Source organism: Rhagoletis zephyria, unplaced genomic scaffold (assembly GCF_001687245.7).
Source record: "Rhagoletis zephyria isolate East Lansing unplaced genomic scaffold, Rhagoletis_zephyria_1.1 Rzeph_scaffold_01651, whole genome shotgun sequence".
NCBI classification, from domain to species: domain Eukaryota; kingdom Metazoa; phylum Arthropoda; class Insecta; order Diptera; family Tephritidae; genus Rhagoletis; species Rhagoletis zephyria.
In genome coordinates this window covers 46,843-69,615 of record NW_016158735.1, presented here as the reverse complement: position 1 = coordinate 69,615, position 22,773 = coordinate 46,843, and the positions used below count along the sequence as shown (strand labels likewise).

At 39.1% G+C, this 22,773-nt stretch overlaps 1 protein-coding gene across 7 annotated transcripts in view; it reads left to right on the top strand.

Annotated features, from left to right (window-relative positions):
- The window catches only part of nuf (rab11 family-interacting protein nuf), a 60,094-nt gene extending 41,039 nt beyond the window's left edge, over positions 1-19,055 (top strand). For 2 of the 7 annotated variants that reach the window (XM_017618530.1, XM_017618534.1), the window contains exons 2-6: positions 10,404-10,538; positions 13,213-13,666; positions 13,731-13,858; positions 14,425-14,463; positions 18,749-19,055. In XM_017618530.1, coding sequence (XP_017474019.1) covers positions 10,404-10,538; positions 13,213-13,666; positions 13,731-13,858; positions 14,425-14,463; positions 18,749-18,874 — 882 coding nt within the window. In that variant the 3' untranslated portion in view covers positions 18,875-19,055. Of the gene's footprint in view, positions 1-9,700; positions 10,140-10,403; positions 10,539-13,212; positions 13,667-13,730; positions 13,859-14,424; positions 14,464-18,748 lie in introns of those variants that run through there. The other 5 variants (XM_017618528.1, XM_017618529.1, XM_017618532.1 and 2 more) reach the window with 4 other exon arrangements.
- Positions 19,056-22,773: the final 3,718 nt, after the last annotated feature.

Here is a 22,773-nt window from a genome sequence, read left to right as displayed (position 1 = left end):
TAGGTTTAATTTTGAGATGTGACTTTTGTAGCTGTCCGACTTTTCGTTTTTTGTCGTTGGAGAGTAGTTTCGCCAACTAATGCTCTTAGCATCGATTAATATTATGATCTAGAATTCTTTTTTTTTTTTTAAGGGAAGGCGTTACCTCACAGGTGTTGCCATACTAATTTGGTTTAAATCCGATCAGTGGATCAGAAAGAAATCAACGATAATCTTAGATGTTTATGTGAGATTTGAAGTCGGTTTTGTTTTTTGCTTAAACGTTATTGTTTTGACAAATTCATGGAATGGACATTGGATTTCTCCTGGTTTCAGAACTACACACATATGTACCTAGTAAGAAGGTCTAAGTATGATGGCCCGACAATAAATGAACCTGGCTCTCAGAACTCTAAATGTCGTTGGATTATCATCTTCGTGCTCAATCAAAATTAATTTTCGCAAGTCGTGAAACCTTTGAAGGCATGATTTAAATGGCTTCAGCTGGCTTTGCTTTCCCAATCTTCTTCTGCCGCTGCTTTTGTTTATTCACCAGGAGGGATTACACCCTGCCGAGCACCGTCCCCCTTTTAGAGGAATCACTGAGGACATACATTAGAGGGAGGAACGTTCTTTAGTGCTTCTCAACAAAAGATTTAGCTTATGAAGACCACAACGTTTCAGTTGCACGGGCAAGACACTGACCATACGTATATGTACTTGTAAGTAATCTCTTCTCCTACAGTATGCGTCACCTCGTAAGTACCCTTTTCGCTATCCTGCTAAATGCACTAAACGCCATTGCGATCACTCTCACCAGTAGTGATCTCATATGCCAACCATGCTTCAATAGGAATTTACTCATTCCAGACCAATTAATGAGCGAAAAATCTACCAGAAGTCTATATAGGAATACTTGGATCAATTCCAAATATTGAATCATAAGATAATGAAAATAAAAATATTTATTCTTCCTTCCACATTGCACCAGGGATAAGCTCAAACTCAGCTTATGGGTTGGTCACCTGGAGGAATCCTATGGATTTATACCTAAACTAGAAGACCTATTATCAGCTAAGCAACTGTGATGTGGTGGATCAGACTCTTAAACAATAGCGTTGGATATCTGCCTACTGAAGTTCTTACACATTATCAAAACTTTACCGATGACTCCTCAATCAACATCCTCAAGTCCATTAACTACGTGGTGGAAAATATGGAGCTGCACTCAAGGCATTTTCCAGGCTTCTAACTACTTTCAAACTAGCTCGTCCACGCCACGCTGAGTGCCAGGTTACTCGGGAGTGCCTGGTAATGAGTCGTTTGACAATTTGGCCAGGGAGTGCGCAAACCAAGTATTCCTCGTTCTAACGGAAACTGGGTGAATATTTCACTTGCAGTTGGACAAAATTCATGTTGCCCTCTGTCTCAGAGGTTCTCGCTAGGTATTTGCTTCTAAGCAAATTGGACTGCAAATAGCTTGTGAGACTGTTGCCTGGTCACTTTTCGTGACATAGGCACCTGACTGTGACAGGCATACATGACAGCCCTATTTGCCCACCCTACCTTGAAGGAGATGAGACCGCGGAAGACTTTTTTGTCCATACCCCGCCTTCGCAAAAATTAGAGATTATATTACAATGAACACCTGAGCTCTTTGATACCCAACAATCTGCCTTCGACCTTCGTCCATGAAAGCCACCGACAGAAACTGGGTGAATATTTCACTCGACAGTGACTGGGAGGATCTGATTGCAGTAGGAGAAAAATCATGTTGCCCTCTAACTCAGGGGATCTCTGGTATTTTATTGAGCCGATTGGACTGCAGGTAGCTTGCGAGACTGTTGACTGGTCACTTTTCGTGGCATAAGCACCTGACTGTCAAAGTTATACATGCGGCTCCATTTGTCCTTTCTACCTTGAAGAGGATGCGACATTGGAACCTTCGCCAAATAATTTCTGAATTATTCGCAAATCGTGCAAATTTGAAACAGAATAAATGGGATACGAGAACAGTACAATGGACGGCATGCAGTCTGAGTTCCATTTTTTGTGCGCATAGTTTTGTTATCTTCTTTTTCTTGATTCGCGCTAGTGAGTACAATAAAGCACCCCAGTCGTTTCTCTTCTGTGTCAACTGAAAACTCATAGTGCTCGTAGTTCCAACGTCTGCGGAATTCCACAACACCAACGCCCAAAGGCCCGTAAATCGTCTGCAGAATTTTTCTTTCGTTCACTCATTGCTATATCTACCAAAAAAATAAAAAAAATCCGATCTTCTGGCTTGCGGCGCTCAAAGAGAGCCAACAGCCTAAAGAGCTGGTTTCGGAGTTCTAATTTAAGCCTTTCGATTTCTCGCAAAAACTATAACCTTCATCGATAAGAATTCTTAGGAAAGCTCTTTCTTGAGCTAATAGCTTTCAGTCATTAAAAACTTGATTCATTCAAAATTTCTTCACTCACCTCCCGATATTGCTCCTCGAGCATGTGATAGCGCGTCTGTAGCACAGCATATTCTGTCTTTGTGCGTGTCGTGCGATCCTCGGCGATATTCTGTGTGTCAGCTAAGTCAGTGACTTGACGCTGTAGCAGTTCCAGCTGGAAAGAGATAAAGAAAGAGAATAGGAATCAGTAAGAGTGCAAGAACAAACGTGGGTATGTATTTTTGTATGTATATAAGTAAGTGTAGATAAGAAGAGCATGAGCAGCCGACTGATAAGCTGAAATTCATGTAAGAATTGTATTGCATTTGTACAATGTCTCAGCGAGCTGTCGCGTCGCGCAGGGCAAATGTCAATTCCATTAATTCTTCATTTTTTAAATATAAATTTTTCATTATTTTCAATTAGTGACAATACTAACACAATTACTCTTTAGTATGCGTAAATCGCCAAGTAGATCATCAATTAGCAACACATCCGCCATTGGAGTTTTCAAATGCATTTGTTGAATGTTACTTTTTTTGATGGTTTCAAAATCAATTGTTTAATTTTAGGAAAACTTGAATATTTGTTTAATGTTGTTCTGGAGATTACAGCATTTTTTGTTTGTGCGTGTGTGTGTGTGCGATTCTGTTGTTGGTGCTCATTCAAATTCACTTTACAATTTATGATTCATCATCGCAAGAAAAACTTGTATAAAAAATTGGTTTGAATTCCCAAATGCATTTGCTTTGCTGCCAGAACTTCTGCATGCATGCCTGTATGTATGTATATGAATATTGTTTTATTTTTCCTTTTTACAATAAAATTTAATTTGTGCATTTATTTACACACGTCTTATGCGCAGTCACACTCATAAACAACTGAACTTTGCAACACATTTTGCACTGTGTAAAAAAATATTTGTTGTTAATTGTTGATGGTTGCGAGGAGTTAGCTGCTGCTATATATGTACATATGGAGCTGATGAGCTTACTGATGAGCGAGCGGGTGGGTGGTCTGATGATGACGATCTTGCTATGTTTACAGCAATCGATCTTTAGCGTTGGCGTGTCCCAACCCCACTTTTATCCATAAACAACTAAACGTTTTGAATAATTTTTCCTACGCTTCAAACTTTGCTAAAATGCAATGCAAAGTCATTAAATAAGCTCTTCGCATTCTACTCATAATTTTTTATTTTATTTGTTATTTACTTTTTTTTTCTATTCATTAACCGCTTCCTTGCACGGTCGTCATTCATTTATTATCGTTTGCCCGCTTAGTAAAGCATACATATGTACATGCAAAGGTATGTACATGTATCTGACTACGGAAACCCCATCTTCATTTTGACTTCACCGGCTAGGAAGTCATTGCCAGTTACTAGGCGTGAAATGCCTTGCAAACTCTTGTTTACACTTTGCGTTCGCGCGACCAGAAGCAGTGACTGCAGCAACAAGCTGACAAGCAACATGTCTTATCTAATTTGTTTGTATACTTACAAACTTGAAACAACTGTTAACTGAGCACTACAAGCGTTTTAGTGCGATAAAAGAAATTAAATACAGGGTGTGTAGTCAAAGAAAGAGAATGAATTTATTAGTTTTTGCTTTATGCTTTCGAAGATGAAGATCCTGAGAATGGGGTCTTAATCCCAGTCCGCAAGCTCGAAGTGGACATTATTGATCACGAATTTTGAACACAAGAACTCATGAAAATTCTTGGCGTGTAATTCCACCAAGAGGTCTAAGGTAACGATCCAAGGCTAGGTTATTGTGGCAGACCCGACAAGAGGACTCAGTTAGAAATTAGAGTGTCCATTGTACTACACAAATTTGACTTCCATGATAACTTGCCGTCCATGATCACGCCCAAGAACTTGACCTTGTCAGAGAGAAAAAGTGAAGCACCCCTTTTGAGGGAAGCTGGGCATGAGGCGCATCTCCTGGTGAATAGTATGAGCTGCGACTTTCCAGGATTTAAAGCCAGTCCGCAGCTAGTACAACAATTTGTAACTAAATTTTGATAAGACCATCCAGATTGTCCAAGAACTTTCTTCTAACGATGAGTTCCACACCATCCCCCTTTCCTCTTTTTCAACTCTCAAAGAGTAAATTATCCACAATACTTCAAGCTGAGATACAGCTGCTTCAACCTGCGCCGAGTAAGCTAAGTTTGAACTACAAAGGGCTATGCACAGACGTCCATAAAGCCAAGCCACCATATAGCTACCCAATGAAGCGCATTTGCAGGGTTAAAATCACATTCTACGATGGCGTCACCTTTTTTATCCGGCAGCTCCTGGTGCATGCGTTGGTCTGCACATCCTCCGAGTACCCGGTGCGCCTCTAACTTCCACCAGCCTTAAAAGCCATTGGCTTCGCCGGACTATGTTTGTTAATGCTAAAACACGACGGCGCAGCAGGAGTAGAATTCCTCAAATTGTCTTTGGCCACCCTCACCATATCGTACATGTGAAAGTCTGGAAGTGCGATCCCGCTACTAAAACCCACGAAGCCAGACAACAAATGGGAATCTTATCGGCCGATGACTCTCATTTCTCCAGTACTGAAGACACTGCTACTTCCATACTTTCGATGCCACCTGACCCTCGCTATGGGCCAACTTGGCTTCCTTTGCGCTTTTAACCGTAACCTGCGCCCCTCTTAGTAGCTTTGAACTATTTATAGACCTTTGGCAACACACAAGAAAATTGGTCTGCCGTTTCTTAATTCCATCGTTTGTGACGAAGTGTAAAAGGTTGTAGTCCACAGACTAGTCAAAACAGTGCATCCCGCGAAGCAACGGGATGCGTTCTGATTCCATTTGAACTGGGAATACAATTTCATGCTCAGCAAAAAATTCCTGCTCGTCTGCTCCGTAGAGAACATACACTTGCTTGATACAGATCTACCTCTAAGGTAATCATGCAGCATATCTGCGAACTCACGAACGAGATCCAGATCAGCAGATAGGGCATAAGCGACATTCACCATCAAACAATCACCACCAGAGTTGGGAAGGAGGAGGATGGAAATATCTGAAGTCAATTCTGCATAAAATGCGGGCATACCTCTAGCTCCTGCATGCACAGACTAAAGGAGGAATTCATCGAGGAGGTAAATCCCAGGTGGGCTGTGAAAACCACCCACCATACTACCCGGAAAATTTGGTCAAGGATTATTGTAAAGCCATCCGTAGCTCTCACTCGTCTCGATAGCTCTTCTTTCAGATTAGTAATCGGGGTAATCACCGGCCACTGCCTGATGGGCACTCATGGAAAAAGGTTAGGATATCACACCAACGATTTTTCGCAGTTGCAGAGATGAGCTGGAGGTGGAGAGCATCGAACTGGAAAATTCGGTCGCAGAATTCTGCAGAAGAGGGTACCACTTACGGTTCGTGCGTGGGTCAAATCCTAGTCGAAAGTGGCACCAGCCAAGAAAGGTGTTTTCTTTGACTAAAGTCACGGCCCGATATATTCTGAGCTGACTGTTTTAGAGACCAGGGGTTGCTGGTTACCGCTATATTACGAAATTTGTAGCAAATTGAAAACGGGAGAGTTTAGTTGTTGCTCATTCGGGATTTTGGGAGCGTCCTTGTTTGTTTGCTTGCACAAGCGTATTTTGTGTGTTGGAGACCATAAGGGGATAGGCTGCCAGGATAATTTGTGGTTTACTTCCTATGTGTCTTAGGGCCACAACAGACTCTAATTCTATGCGAACCGAACACTGATTTTGGTAATAAAATTCAATGATTTGCAAGCGTTGCTCGTTAGTAAGTCTATTCATGATGAAATGTCAAAGCATACTGAGCATCTTTCTCTTTGACACCATGTCTGAAATCCCACGTGATCTGTCAAATACTAATGCATGAAAATCCTAACCTCAAAAAAATCACCCGTTACATAGAATTAGAGTCTGTTGTGGCCCTAAGACACATAGGAAGTAAACCACAAATTATCCTGACAGTTGTTGCTCACGGCAACTGGCAGTCTCTGCCGTTATGGTCTCCAACTCACACAATACGCTTTTGCAAGCAAACAAACAAGAACGCTCCCAAAATCCCGAATGAGCAACAACTAAACTCTCCCGTTTTCAATTTGCTACAAACCAGCAAGCCCTGGTCTCTAAAACAGTCAGCTCAGAATATATCGGGCCGTGATTTTAGTCAAAGAAAATACCTTTCTTGGCTGGTGCCACTTTCGACTAGGATTTGACCCACGCACGACCCGTAAGTAGTGGCCTCTTCTGCAGAATTCTGCGACCGAATTCTCCAAACAGTTTTTTTTTTTGTAATGCTACAGGAAGGCCAGCCCTTGACCTTAGGAGTTAGAGGTATGCCCGCATTTTGAACAGAATTGACTTCAGATATTTCCATCCCCCTCCTTCCCAACTCTGGTGGTGATTGTTTGATGGTGAATGTCGCTTATGCCCTATCTGCTGATCTGGATCTCGTTCGTGAGTTCGCAGATATGCTGCATGATTACCTTAGGGGTTGATCTGCATCAAGCAAGTGTCTGTTCTCCACGGAGCAAACGAGCAGAATGGTTTGCTGAGCATGAAATTGTATTCCCAATTCAAGCGGCATCAGAAGTCGTCCCGTTGCTTCGCGGGATGCACTGTTTTGACAAACCTGTGGACTACAATCTTTTACCCTTCGCCACAAACGATGGAATTAAGAAACGGCAAACCAATTTTCTTGTGTATTGCCAAAGGTCTATAAATAGTTCAAAGCTACTAAGAGGGGCGCAGGTTACGGTTAAAAGCGCAAAGGAAGCCAAGTTGGCCCATAGTGAGGGTCAGGTGGCATCGAAAGAGTGGAAGTAGCAGTGTCTTCTATACTGGAGAAATGAGAGTCATCGGCCTATAAGATTCCCATTTGTTGTCTGGCTTCGTGGGTTTTAGTAGCGGGATCGCACTTCCAGACTTTCACATGTAGGATATTTGAGGAATTCTACTCCTGCTGCACCGTCGTGTTTTAGCCTTAACAAACATAGTCCGGCGAAGCCAATGGCTTTTAAGGCTGATGGAAGGTAGAGGCGCACAGGGTTCTCGGAGGATGTGCAAACTTCTGGTCACCTGAGTTTCGACCTTTCTCACCGACGCATGCACCAGGAGCTGCCGGATAAAAAAGCTGACGCCATCGCAGAGTGTGATTTTAACCCTGCCAATGTGCTTCGTTGGGTAGCTATATGGTGGCTTGGCTTTATGGACGTCTGTGCATAGCTTTTGTAGTTCAAACTTAGCTTACTCGGCGCAGGTTGAAGCAGCTGTATCTCAGCTTGAAGTATTGTGGATAATTTACTCCTTGAGAGTTGAAAAAGAGGATGGCAAGAGGACGATGTGGAACTCATCGTTAGAAGAAAGTTCTTCGACAATCTGGATGGTCTTATCAAAATTTAGTTACAAATTGGTGTACTAGCTGCGGAGTTGCTTTAAATCCTGGAAAGTCGCAGCTCATACTATTCACCAGGAGATGCTCCTCAGGCCCAGCTTCCCCCAAAAGGGGGTGCTTCACTTTTTCTCTCTGACAAGGTCAAGCTCTTGGGCGTGATCCTGGACGGCAACTTATCATAGAAGCCAAATATCTAGGAGCGAATACAGCTATGAAAATGCCGAAGGAAAGAGACGGGACTTCTCTCCAAAAGTAACATACTGACTATATGAAACCGTAATCAACCAATCACATTATATGGGGAAATGGAAAAGAGCGTGTCGAGGCTGGCCCCAAACGGATTCTTCTCGCGGCACATTCCTCCAAGGGGCGAATGGAAAAGCGGCAGTCTCTGGAGTAAACATCTTCATGGACAGATCGAAGCTGAACGGGAGAGTTGGAGGAGGTGTATAATGTCAGCAACTCTTAATAGATCTTATATTAAGACTGATTGGATGTCTGCAGTATAAAAGAGTCAGTCGATTGGCTATGGATTAATGTTTGGCCTACTAGGAGGTTAATAATCTACTCTGATAGCCAAGCGGTCAGATAATGCCTTACTTTTCGCTCAAATGCCTCGGAATACTTCCAAATCAATCTTATTTGGGTCCCATAGTGACATCACTGGTAATTGCAGGGCTGATGAATGGGCACCCTCGAGACCATCACCTTGTACAGGTAGGGTATAGGAGTTCCGTTGGTAACCTGCGACCTGCTCCTGGACAGATGGGCTCGCATTCGGCTCAGCAAGCACTGGGCGAGGCTTAAGATTCTCGGTGGGTATTTCATCAACACTCCCGAAATGTTCTCCGTAGTGGACATCAGCTGACTGCGGAACTTTGTTTTGATCATCCAATGCTTCTCCTAGTTCTACACAGATAACCTGTAATTAACGTTCAAACAATTTGTGTAGTACAATGGACACTCTAATTTCTAACTGAGTCCTCTTGTCGGGTCTGCCACAATAACCTAGCCTTGGATCGTTACCTTAGACCTCTTGGTGGAATTACACGCCAAGAATTTTCATGAGTTCTTGTGTTCAAAATTCGTGATCAATAATGTCCACTTCGAGCTTGCGGACTGGGATTAAGACCCCATTCTCAGGATCTTCATCTTCGAAAGCATAAAGCAAAAACTAATAAATTCATTCTCCTTCTTTGACTACACACCCTGTATTTACCTTTCTTTACCGCACTTAAACGCTTTTAGTGCTCAGTTAACAGTTGTTTCAAGTTTGTAAGTATACAAACAAATTAGATAAGACATGTTGCTTGTCAGCTTGTTGCTGCAGTCACTGCTGCTGGTCGCGCGAACGCAAAGTGTAAACAAGAGTTTGCAAGGCATTTCACGCCTAGTAACTGGCAATGACTTCCTAGCCGGTGAAGTCAAAATGAAGATGGGTTTTCTGTAGTCAGATACATGTACATACCTTTGCATGTACATATGTATGCTTTACTAAGCGGGCAAACGATAATAAATGAATGACGACCGTGTAAGGAAGCGGTTAATAAATAGAAAAAAAAAGTAAATAACAAATAAAATAAAAAATGATGAGTAGAATGCGAAGAGCTTATTTAATGACTTTGCATTGCATTTTAGCAAAGTTTGAAGCGTAGAAAAAATTATTCAAAACGTTTAGTTGTTTATGGATAAAAGTGGGGTTGGGACACGCCAACGCTAAAGATCGATTGCTGTAAACATAGCAAGATCGTCATCATCGGACCACCCACCCGCTCGCTCATCAGTTAGCTCATCAGCTCCATATTTATATATATAGCAGCAGCTAACTCCTCGCAACCATCAACAATTAACAACAAATATTTTTTTACACAGTGCAAAATGTGTTCCAAAGTTCAGTTGTTTATGAGTGTGACTGCGCATAAGACGTGTGTAAATAAATGCACAAATTAAATTTTATTGTAAAAAGGAAAAATAAAACAATATACATCTACTGACACACAGGGATGTATGCAGAAGTTCTGGCAGCAAAGCCAATGCATTTGGGGATTCAAACCAATTTTTTATGCAAGTTTTTCTTGCGATGATGAATCATAAATTGTAAAGTGAATTTGAATGAGCACCAACAACAGAAACGCACGCACACACACACGCACAAACAAAAAATGCTGTAATCTCCAGAACAACATTAAACAAATATTCAAGTTTTCCTAAAATTAAACAATTGATTTTGAAACCATCAAAAAAAGTAACATTCAACAAATGCATTTGAAAACTCCAATGGCGGATGTGTTGCTAATTGATGATCTACTTGGCGATTTACGCATACTAAAGAGTAATTGTGTTAGTATTGTCACTAATTGAAAATAATGAAAAATTTATATTTAAAAAATGAAGAATTAATGGAATTGACATTTGCCCTGCGCGACGCGACAGCTCGCTGAGACATTGTACAAATGCAATACAATTCTTACATGAATTTCAGCTTATCAGTCGGCTGCTCACGCTCTTCTTATCTGCACTTACTTATATACGTACAAAAATACATACCCACGTTTGTTCTTGCACTCTTACTGATTCCTATTCTCTTTCTTTATCTCTTTCCAGCTGGAACTGCTACAGCGTCAAGTCACTGACTTAGCTGACACACAGAATATCGCCGAGGATCGCACGACACGCACAAAGACAGAATATGCTGTGCTACAGACGCGCTATCATATGCTCGAGGAGCAATATCGGGAGGTGAGTGAAGAAATTTTGAATGAATCAAGTTTTTAATGACTGAAAGCTATTAGCTCAAGAAAGAGCTTTCCTAAGAATTCTTATCGATGAAGGTTATAGTTTTTGCGAGAAATCGAAAGGCTTAAATTAGAACTCCGAAACCAGCTCTTTAGGCTGTTGGCTCTCTTTGAGCGCCGCAAGCCAGAAGATCGGATTTTTTTTATTTTTTTGGTAGATATAGCAATGAGTGAACGAAAGAAAAATTCTGCAGACGATTTACGGGCCTTTGGGCGTTGGTGTTGTGGAATTCCGCAGACGTTGGAACTACGAGCACTATGAGTTTTCAGTTGACACAGAAGAGAAACGACTGGGGTGCTTTATTGTACTCACTAGCGCGAATCAAGAAAAAGAAGATAACAAAACTATGCGCACAAAAAACGGAACTCAGACTGCATGCCGTCCATTGTACTGTTCTCGTATCCCATTTATTCTGTTTCAAATTTGCACGATTTGCGAATAATTCAGAAATTATTTGGCGAAGGTTCCAATGTCGCATCCTCTTCAAGGTAGAAAGGACAAATGGAGCCGCATGTATAACTTTGACAGTCAGGTGCTTATGCCACGAAAAGTGACCAGTCAACAGTCTCGCAAGCTACCTGCAGTCCAATCGGCTCAATAAAATACCAGAGATCCCCTGAGTTAGAGGGCAACATGATTTTTCTCCTACTGCAATCAGATCCTCCCAGTCACTGTCGAGTGAAATATTCACCCAGTTTCTGTCGGTGGCTTTCATGGACGAAGGTCGAAGGCAGATTGTTGGGTATCAAAGAGCTCAGGTGTTCATTGTAATATAATCTCTAATTTTTGCGAAGGCGGGGTATGGACAAAAAAGTCTTCCGCGGTCTCATCTCCTTCAAGGTAGGGTGGGCAAATAGGGCTGTCATGTATGCCTGTCACAGTCAGGTGCCTATGTCACGAAAAGTGACCAGGCAACAGTCTCACAAGCTATTTGCAGTCCAATTTGCTTAGAAGCAAATACCTAGCGAGAACCTCTGAGACAGAGGGCAACATGAATTTTGTCCAACTGCAAGTGAAATATTCACCCAGTTTCCGTCAGAACGAGAAATACTTGGTTTGCCCACTCCCTGGCCAAATTGTCAGATGACTCATTACCAGGCACTCCCGAGTAACCTGGCACCCAGCGTGGCGTGGACGAGCTAGTTTGAAAGTAGTTAGAAGCCTGGAAAATGCCTTGAGTGCAGCTCCATATTTTCCACCACGTAGTTAATGGACTTGAGGATGTTGGTTGAGGAGTCATCGGTAAAGTTTTTACAATGTGTAAGAACTTCAGTAGGCAGATATCCAACGCTATTGTTTAAGAGTCTGATCCACCACATCACAGTTGCTTAGCTGATGTTTTTATTTTCATTATCTCTGTGTTCATATGGAAAAGTAGCTTATGTCGAAAGGCTGGCTTTAGTATAAATCGGCATTCGCAGCATACCATTGCGAATGACTCACTGGCGCTAAGCCGTTGAACATCTTTTGACAAATAAACGTGGAAGAAATAGTTCCGATACTAGCAAGTCAATATTCTTATTAAGTCTCATCGAAAAATTCCTTGCCGTTTAAAAAATAAAGGGATTGCCGCATTATACTAAAGCCAGCCTTTCGACATAAGCTACTTTTCCATACGAACACAGATCTTATGATCAATATTTGGAATGGATCCAAGTATTCCTATATAGACTTCTGGTAGATTATTCGCTCATTAATTGGTCTGGAATGAGTAAATTCCTATTGAAGCATGGTTGGCATATGAGATCACTACTGGTGAGAGTGATCGCAATGGCGTTTAGTGCATTTAGCAGGATAGCGAAAAGGGTACTTACGAGGTGACGCATACTGTAGGAGAAGAGATTACTTATATGTACATATACGTATGGTCAGTGGCTTGCCCGTGCAACTGAAACGTTGTGGTCTTCATAAGCTAAATCTTTTGTTGAGAAGCACTAAAGAACGTTCCTCCCTCTAATGTATGTCCTCAGTGATTCCTCTAAAAGGGGGACGGTGCTCGGCAGGGTGTAATCCCTCCTGGTGAATAAACAAAAGCAGCGGCAGAAGAAGATTGGGAAAGCAAAGCCAGCTGAAGCCATTTAAATCATTCCTTCAAAGGTTTCACGACTTGCGAAAATTAATTTTGATTGAGCACGAAGATGATAATCCAACGACATTTAGAGTTCTGAGAGCCAGGTTCATTTATTGTCGGGCCATCATACTTAGACCTTCTTACTAGGTACATATGTGTGTAGTTCTGAAACCAGGAGAAATCCAATGTCCATTCCTTGAATTTGTCAAAACAACAAGTAATTTTTAAGCAAAAAACAAAACCGACTTCAAATCTCACATAAACATCTAAGATTATCGTTGATTTCTTTCTGATCCACTGATCGGATTTAAACCAAATTAGTATGGCAACACCTGTGAGGTAACGCCTTCCCATAAAAAAAAAGGATTCTAGATCATAATATTAATTGATGCTAAGAGCATTAGTTGGCGAAACTACTCTCCAACGACAAGAAACGAAAATTCGGACAGCTACAAAAGTCACATCTCAAAATTAAACCCAAAAACGTTAGCAAATAACTGAACCGTTCACTAATTTTATTTATGTATTTACAAACTTTTTTTAAAGTCCGAACTCCGTGCCGAGGAACGCCTGGCCGAGGAACAGAAACGTTACCGTGAACTGCTGGCACGCGTCGAACGGGAAGCGGCACTCCAGAATGAAAATTGCCAAATAAAAATCAAAACAATTGAATTAGAAGCCAATGCGTTACGTGAAGAGGCACAACGTCTGCGTGTACTCTGCGACAAACAAGCCAACGATCTGCATCGCACCGAAGAAAAATATGAATTGGCGCGCGATCAAATTGCCGCACTCCAGCAGGATCTCGATGAGGCGACACAACGTGAACGTAAATATGAAGATGAGAAGAAAGCAGCCGAAGAGCTGATGCTGGAGTTGAGTAAAGAATTGGAACGATTACGCGCAGAAACTGGACCAGCGCTGCCGACCACCTCACCGGAGACAATAAGACTGGAGGAGCTGCATAAAGAGCTGGAGGAGATGCGGCAAAGAAATAAAGGTGAGTTGCTAATAATTTAACTTTTGCTGGTGCGAGACTAAACTTTCATGCCATAATAATTTAGCAATGGAGGAACAAAATGAAGAGCTGCAGGCGCAAGTGCTGACGCGCGGCGTGGAAGAGGGCCGCAATCTGCTCAATGGCACGCTAAATAGCTTGGCGCAAGAGCTAGAGGAAATGTCACAAGCACAGGTGGGTGTCGATTGCATTACCTATTTTGATTAAAATTTTAAGGAAGGAATAACAAAAAATTTATACACTGCACTTACGCTCCCTACGAGAGGTTTTTTTTAGTTGTTTTAGCTAAGCTTTTGTCGCTCTAACCCCGTCGCTCATGCTTTCGCATAAAAAACAAAAACAAGCACAAACCACATACGCTGCATTTAGCTAAGCTTAGCGTAGTTCAGAAGCTTACACACAACACATATACATGCGCACATACCGCAGGAATGCTTTTGAGTTCGTTTTTTAAAACTTGAGCTTTTTTGAAACTTTTATAATAAGCTCAAAGCTTTAAGCAACAGCTGTTAGCTGTTTTCGATTTTAAGTTTATTCAAAGTTTAACTTAAGCAAAATTTTTTATTTCAGTTTAATTTTTTGTTCGTTTTGTCCGCCCGTTTTTGGTTTCTTCTTTGTTTCGTGTCCGCCCATGTTCTTGTAATCGTTTCACACCGTTATATCGCTCACATACTCTATGTTTATGTATATGTTGTTTATTATTTTGTATTCTCTTTTCTTTTATTTATTTTCATTTACAGGATTCTGTGGATTCAGCCACATTAGCATCTCTAAGTCAGGTAATAATAATCGCGGTGTGAATAAATGGAAAATTAGAAATGGTTTGAGATTTTCGATGGATTGGCTTAATACCTTCTGGTTTGGGATTGGTGATTGGTTAAAAGAAAATCAAAAAAATATATAATTTTTTAAAGCTTAAAAGCTGGTCTTGTGTTAAAAAAAAAAATAGATAAAATAGAGAAAACGATGGAGAGCGATCCAAACAGAGTGGAAAAATGTGCGCAATTATGAAACTTTTGAAAAAAAACTATAAAAACTGTATAAATTTTATCAAGTTACTCTTCAAGAAGGCCTCAAATCCTTACAAGGCCTTACATCCAGACAACTAAAAAGAAATGAAACTAGAAATATTTTTATCCAGAACCGGCACCAAATTTGACAACGAATGACGAAAATTGATACGAAAACACTACGCGGAAACCTGTTCTGTCTTCTAAAGCTTCACTAGAAAAGTTAAAGTCACCTTAAAATTGTTTAGTGAGCAATTTATCTATGAGAAGGCGCTGCACAGTGTTGCAGCTCCATATAAGCCGTAGCCAAAAATAGTAAACGCTGTCCCACCTTTGTGAAACTTTGCAAATATGAAGAGAACGGTAACGGTGTTAACAAAACCTTACCACCGCATGACCGTGACATATCTTATCTTTCTCTATCAACAGCAAACTTGATATGTTTCTACGTACTTCTACGCTACGCTACGTATACGTATACGTTCGTGGGTGACCGCACTCTTAACTCGCGGGTACTCGTATCAGTTACGACCAAAACATATGACGAGATAGAAGCTTTTTAAAGCTTCATTTAGAAAGTGAAAGCTCTGGCGGTTGCTGGTATAAATGCAATTCATGTAAGTCTACCAAACAACATGGCTTAGAAAGAACCTGCAACATTGGCCAGTACGGCTACCGCGTCAGTAGTAATTAACCCTTGGAATTCAAAAAGGAATTGAAATAATTGAAATTGTATTATGTATCTGAGTAAGCCTGGCGGGTGCACTACCGTTCTAAAAGGTAGATTACCGGCCTACTTTCGCAACTTCTATGTATTCTATGTTCTTTGAGGCTACTCGTGGACTTCAGTGGACTTCGTGTTCATCCTGCTACTTAAAGCTTTCAAAACATCTCCAAGTCTCCTCGAGTCGCAAAACTTTTTAGCTTTGCAAGAGAACGGCTGTAAGGATTTGAGAAGAAGTGTCAAAAAAGCAAAAAACCTCCGAAATATAAACACAAAGTAATATAAGTAAATTCGGTAAAAAAAGTGTTTTGGAACCGCAAAGCTTATTCCAACTTAAACACAAAACAGAGAGCGGGAAAATTGAAAAAAAATTTTAACGTCTTCCAAAAAAAAAGTTTATCCAAAAAAAAACCAGAAGAAAGAGGATAAAGTCTGCATGGGTCGAAGGCTTTTTAATATTGGCTTTGAATAATCGACATCCTCAAATTTTAAAGTTGCGGGAAAATATTCATATTTTATATTAGTGTCGCCGAAAGATAATTTAAATTAAGATACAGGATAATTATAAAAAATCATCATCATCTCTTCATCATACTTAATAAAGCTCGGAAATACTGTGCACCAAAAAGTGCACTCTCGACATTCTACGAATTTCAATTAGGAATATTAATATTTTTTCTATATTAAGTTTTAAGTCATTGTCAATTATACTTTATTAAATAATGAACGGTTTTTGGAAACTTATCTAACACAAGCATACAAATGTGTGGGTATGGACTTTGGAGAAAAAAAAACAAAATTCCATATAAATACTAACAAATATTTAATTTTTGTGTAGTTAAGCTTATCTTCTTGGAAATCCATTGGACATATTTAAACAGAAAAAAAAGATTAGCCAAATTGCATGAAGAATTTGGAATTTTCAGAAAAAATGGAATGTTCAGAAAAATTTTGGGCTGTCATAGCTATGAATTAGGTGAACTCCTTTATATAAACCTTAAAATAAAAATCTGTTGGGTTTGGGAACTATTTTATTAAGTTATGAATCCACTATCTATCTGTTTTAAGGTGCCGACCGAAAAATATCGTTTTTCATCATAGAGGAAAAGTGCAGCAGAGATACGAATTGTAAACTCAGAAAAAAAGTCAGACAGTAATTTAAAATTTAAGCAAGAGTGTTGAAAAAGATTTAAGTCACCAATGTATCTTGGCTGTTCCTCCATCTGTCTCCATCATTCACCATTCCATAGCCTATATTGTTTCAGGCTTGTCGACTTCTGCACTTCGGCTATGATGCCGGAGGTTGGTCGTCACAATATTTACATGTTCGGCGTGTGGAGCAAACTCACACAAAACCAACCACCTCTTAACAAACCCACGATTCCATCATAACAAGACGTTCCTGAGCCTATTCATTATTAAAATTTACCGGCAGCGACATAAAAGGCTAACCGAACTTCTTCTTCTTTTTTGGCGCTGTAACCGCCTAAGCGATTTTGGGCGAGTTCAGCAAAGCACGCCAGTCGTTTCTCCTCTGTGCCAACTGACGCCAATTGGAAACGCCAAGTGAAGCCAAGTCCTGCTCCACCTGATCTTTCCATCGCAGTGGGGGCCTCCCTCTTCCTCTGCTACCACCAGCGGGTTCCGAGTTGAATACTTTCAGAGCTGGAGCGTCGGTGTCCATTCGAACGACATGACCAAGCCAGCGGAGCCGCTGTATTTTAATTCGCTGCACTATGTCCATATCGTTGTAAAGCTCATACAGCTCATCGTTCCATCGTCTGCGGTACTCGCCGTCGCCAACGCGTAAAGGACCGTAAATCTTCCGCAAAATCTTTCTCTCAAACACCCCAAGAGCCGCCTCATCGGATGTTGTCATTGTCCATGCTTCTGCGCCATATACCAGCACGGGCATGATGAGTGACTTATAGAGCGTGGTTTTCGTACGTCGAGAGAGGACTTTACTCCTGAATTGCCTACTCAGTCCAAAGTAGCACTTGTTGGCAAGAGTGATTCTGCGTTGGATTTCAATGCTGACATTATTATCGATGTTAATGCTGGTTCCCAAGTAAACGAAATTCTCTACTTTCTCGAAACTAACCGAACTAGTCAAGGTTTATTATAGCCACCGCAACAACAAAAATAACAGCTTTGAGGGAACAGCAAAGCTCTGTCAATGCTAAACAAAACTACATCAGGAAAAGTGCTTTCTTTCTTGTATCTTCTCAAGAAATTCCACCTTCTAATAAACTCCTAACGGGTAAATTCCCACAGAATACTGCTGACTTTTGGGACTTCGTCCAAGTGACAGTCGAAGTTTCTAAGCGAATGCTATGGTATCTCGCGACGCGTGAGACGCCTACCTAGCGTGACGAGACCGGCCAGCAGACCCGTAACTAAAGAGATTTCTCCCCTCCTAAGCATTAGGAGTTCGTTTTCTTTTCGCATCCCATCCCGGACATATAAGCTTTTCCGTATAGCATGTTCCCAACATCTTTCATCTTTTGCCTGCTTCGGAGAAGAAGTATACTTGTATATTGAGCCTGCTGGTAGCGAGTGGAAGGGAAGTGCCCTGGTATACCTTTGTGTCCCGGCAGCTTAATTTCTTATCTGGTATGATTCCCAGATATTAAGTAGATTCACTGATGGCAAGTTCCGTATTCGCCATAGTAGGGGCCTTTAATCTTGGAATCTTATTCCTTATTCTTATTCTTAGTGGAAAATAATACAAGCTCCGCTTTGCTCGGGTTTATCCACGACAGTTTTCGTTGGCCTACTTTTCCACTCTCTTAGTATTCTTTGCATAACATAGCATAATGTTTGCGGAAATTGCCCACTTCATGTCTCTGAGCAGTTGGTTTACTGACAAGGCCCAAAAGCAGAGGGGATAGGGCTCCACCTTGTGAGTCAGCTTTCTTCTAGAGTATTACTTCTGGCGTATGTCTAACGTACACGTATACTGTCCACCTTTACGAGCGGAGACATACAGGTATCTGGAAGACTCCATTAGAATAGAGTAGGAAATCTCCTAACTACCAATCCTTCAATGAGCATGTAAATGCCTTGTCCTCGTGAGTAATGTGCAAACGTATCTAACTCTAGGTCTGCAGTTTTTGGTGAATGAGACGCCTCATGAAAAAGGCGATAGCTCAAAACACAGTATGCGGTATATAAATATTTAATACATCTATCGGTTCAAGGGTCTACAATTTGACTAACTTATCCTACGCTTACAGTATAAGTAACACTTTTTTTCTTTATCTATTATTTTTGTATTTCACAAAGCGATAAATATTAACTTATAAAATTTTTTATTCGTTTCTTTTGCAGTTGCAACAAGCCTTTCAAGAGAAGGAAGATGAGAACACCCGCCTAAAGCATTATATCGATACAATATTGTTGAATATCGTAGAAAATTATCCACAGCTGCTGGAAGTGAAGCCGGTGGCGAAGTAAAGCGCCGAGGAGCGGACAGCCAGAAGTGCAGCGAAGGCCGTTGGCTATGAAACGGGGGAAAACAAGAGACAGAGCAAAGAAAAAAGGAATTATGTAATAAAAAATGCATTTGGAGCACAGCAGCAAAGGAAACAGCTGATATTTGTAATTTAGAAATTAAAAAAAGATACAGCACTGCAACGAGAACGGCTAGTTATAAAAGACAAAAGGTTCTATTATACAAGTACAAGTATAGAACGGATACGAGACTTGTGTTGTCAATATGAGCAACCTGGCAATGCGGTGAGATCTTAAAATGCTACATTGGCAATGTCACGTATTTCTTGGGGAGATTTACAAAAGATGTAATTCAAAAAATATCTCAAAACTGCTGTTGTTTGAATAAAATAAAACTGTTTTCAGAGGTTACTGCAAACTGAGTGTTCCCGTCTTCAAAAGAGTCTCAACTCAAAATTTGGAATTTTTGAAATTATGTGCTAATAATGTACACAGAGCTTTTATTTGCCTTTCAGCAAAAGCTGGAGCAAATTTTTGTTATAATTTGTTGAAAAAAAAACCTAAGGTCGAGTCGCCCTTTCCCATATGATTAGCATGTGCTACGAAATAGCTTTTCGCATTTTCTGGCGAGCGTATTATTTTGAGTTGTGACTCCTTTGAAGACGGTGTGCGATATGTATTCCTAAATAGCTGAACTGTTTTTCTCTAAACCGTGAGAAAAGTGTCTGTCTGATAAGTTTTTTTAATTATTATTATATTACCGGAGTCACCGGAAACTGATGAAGAACAAATTTTGTGAAAATAAAAACAATTAACTATAAATTAATAAGTAAATTAACTACGTAATTAATAAGTAAATGTAATAAAAACATACATACTTGCATGTCCGTATACATACATACCTATACTATATATAGATTACAGTTACAATAGTTTAGTGTCAAAACAATAATTATTTACTTAAATAAAATAGTTGTTTAATTGTGTAATCCAAACGAAACAATATTAAAATGTGTACAATATATTTGCAGTAAATACTACTTATACAAATAGCCATAAGATTACATATGCAAGAATACGCCAATACACAAGCAACTAACACTAATAAAAAATGCCAACACATAATTTTAATTCTGTATTTAAATGTGTTTTTGAAGCAACTTTTGTTATGACTAAAAAATTTTAAAACTCTGTTTCAGTACTTTTTATTTATAAAATGGCAACACTAATTGCGCGTAAAAACAGAGAACTCATTTTATAGCATAGTGATACGGTAAAGTAAATATTTCAATAAAGGTTAAAGGCCTCCTACAGGTGAAAATATTCTTGGTTAAGGTTGCCAACTGTTTGAAAATTAAAAATATATCCGAGTTCTAATTATCTCATTTCAACGTATTTTTTTTTACAGATTTTACAGGGTGAATTTATTTGATTTCAACATGATTTGCTTATAAATTACGAATGAGCCATAAATTACGATAGTGTGAACGTGCCTTTAGGTATACACGCCCTCTACTTTGCCTGAAACAGGTTTCCGGGCAAAGTTTAAAATGCAAGTGTTTACTTTAAAAAACGCTAATTTAAAAAACGCCAAGTCAAAAGCATTTTTCAAAAGGGGTTTTCGCAGTTCATTAACAACTTAAGTGGCTTTCGTGGTTAGCTGCAGTGTTGCCGTTGAGAATTTTCTGTAAGTCGCAAAAAAGGGGTCACTTTGGCTCAGTGGGGAAAATGCAGATTAGATGCGCATTTGAACGAAAAAGCCGCCAAACACATATCTAGTTCGTTCTGAATACCTTTTTCTCTGGTTCCGAACCAGTTCTAAATTCGTCACCTTAGATATAGATTTCTAATGAAAAAAGTGGACTGGTTCGTTTTTGGCGATAAAAAACTAATACGGAACTATACATTTTATTCACTACATAGTTCACGGTTTCCCTGCAGGGTATTTTTAGATTCCATACCTAACTAGTATACTCGTATATATTTACTCTTATACATACACATGTTATTGTGTAATCGCCTGTTGTAAATTAACAACTTAAGTAAAAAAAAATATTAGAATGCGAATAAAGAATTGCACCGTGAACTTGGAGCGGTAGTTTAAAAGTATGTTTGTTGAATATATAGCAAATTAAATAGTATGTAGTATCAACATCTAAGTTCAGTCGAAAGCACCACTTTACGCACAAAATAAAAACATCCACAAAACTTTAAAATGTTTCATATAATTTTTAGTGGTTCACAAATATTGAAAAAAAAAAATAAAAATTAAATTTGTTCAAACTTTTGGAGCGGCCGTTAAACATCCAAGAAACTTTAAAATGTTTTAAATTAATTTTCTGTCGCTACCAGGGTTCAAAAATATTGAAATTAACAAAAAATTGCCAGAATTAAATTTGTTCAAATTCTTGGTAAAAACTATTCATATAAATTCAAAAGCCACGCCGATTGGGTTGCAATACCAAGCTCCAAAGATTGCCATTTTTTTTTAGATTTTTCGGAATAAGTGCAGCATTTTTAAAATTTTTCCTAAATTCTAAGTACATAATACTGGTTTACAAATAATCTTATTTAAAAATACCAAGAAATTCATGTGTAAGGGGTAATTAGTATGGACTTCCTAAGCTCAAAACGCATATTTTTTTCATTTTTCCTATGGAGGTTATGGTATTTTTTTGTGTAAAGGTTTTTGTTTGCTTAACTGACAAATGCGATTAATGAGTGTAGCCGCTACAACAACAACAACATTAATGAGTATTTCGTTAGAAAGCCAATTCTAGTACGCGTCAAATGACATACCACTAATTGTGCTTGATCGGACTCTCCTCGCAGGAATATAGCTGTAAAAGTAAAGATTTTGTAGAAAATTTTAATTCTTTTTGAAGTAAAATTTTTTCAATCCCTTACAACGGCCCCTAAAAATTATTACAAAATTTTGAAATTTTGGTTGATGTTTTTATTTAGTACGTAAAACGAAATAAAGTCCCCCATACAAAATTTTGATGCTGATATTTTAAGGACCACCCTGATATTAATGCGAAAACACAAAATGTGTTAGATAAGTAGCTACTGAAATGATTTAAGATATGTACATATTTATGTAGGTGTATTGAGCCCTAGTTGTTCACAGCGACAAATAAAATAAAATAGATAAAACAGTTTAGTATTTTTTGTTTAAATAGAAAAAAATAATTGAAATCTAATAAATTACTTATTAAAAGTTTTTCATATAAATTCATAAACCAGCTGAGTTATAAATTCAAAGGCAATACTTTGTGGAACTTTTACAAATTAAACAAATTTTTATTTTTCAAACCCTTGTAGGAATTAATTTTTTACATTTTGAAATTTTCGTGGATGTCTTTGTTTAGTACGTAGAACAAAAAAAGGTGTGCCTCCTGATGTTGATATTTTCAGCACCACCCTAATACATATAAAACAAATGTCTATCTCTTCACAACTACCTGGTTTCGTTTTGTTGTGTCAACAGCTGTTCGTTCAAATTACGAATACGCGATTGTTGTTGGATCGTCTTCATGTCCTTCCGGGTTTTGGGTTATCCGGTTATATAATCCGGCAATAAAATATACAGAGGCATCGTAATCGTTTAACCAGGTACTTTAGTAACAAGAAAGGTGTGTGAGGACGCGTATTTTATGTTTTTTGTTTTAATAAATTTTTTTTTAATAAATTAACAAAAAAATGTAATTTCCAAAAAAAATATATCTATATATTTTGAGTTGAAAAATTATTAATAACTCTTTTATTATTAAAATTGGCTCCCTAAAGAGTTAAATTTATATTTAAATAAAACAATAAAGTTTTAAGTAGTTGTTAGTAGAAATGCATGCAATTGTTTTCGTGACACCGTTAAATTAGTGAATAACTATAAAGTGAAAGTT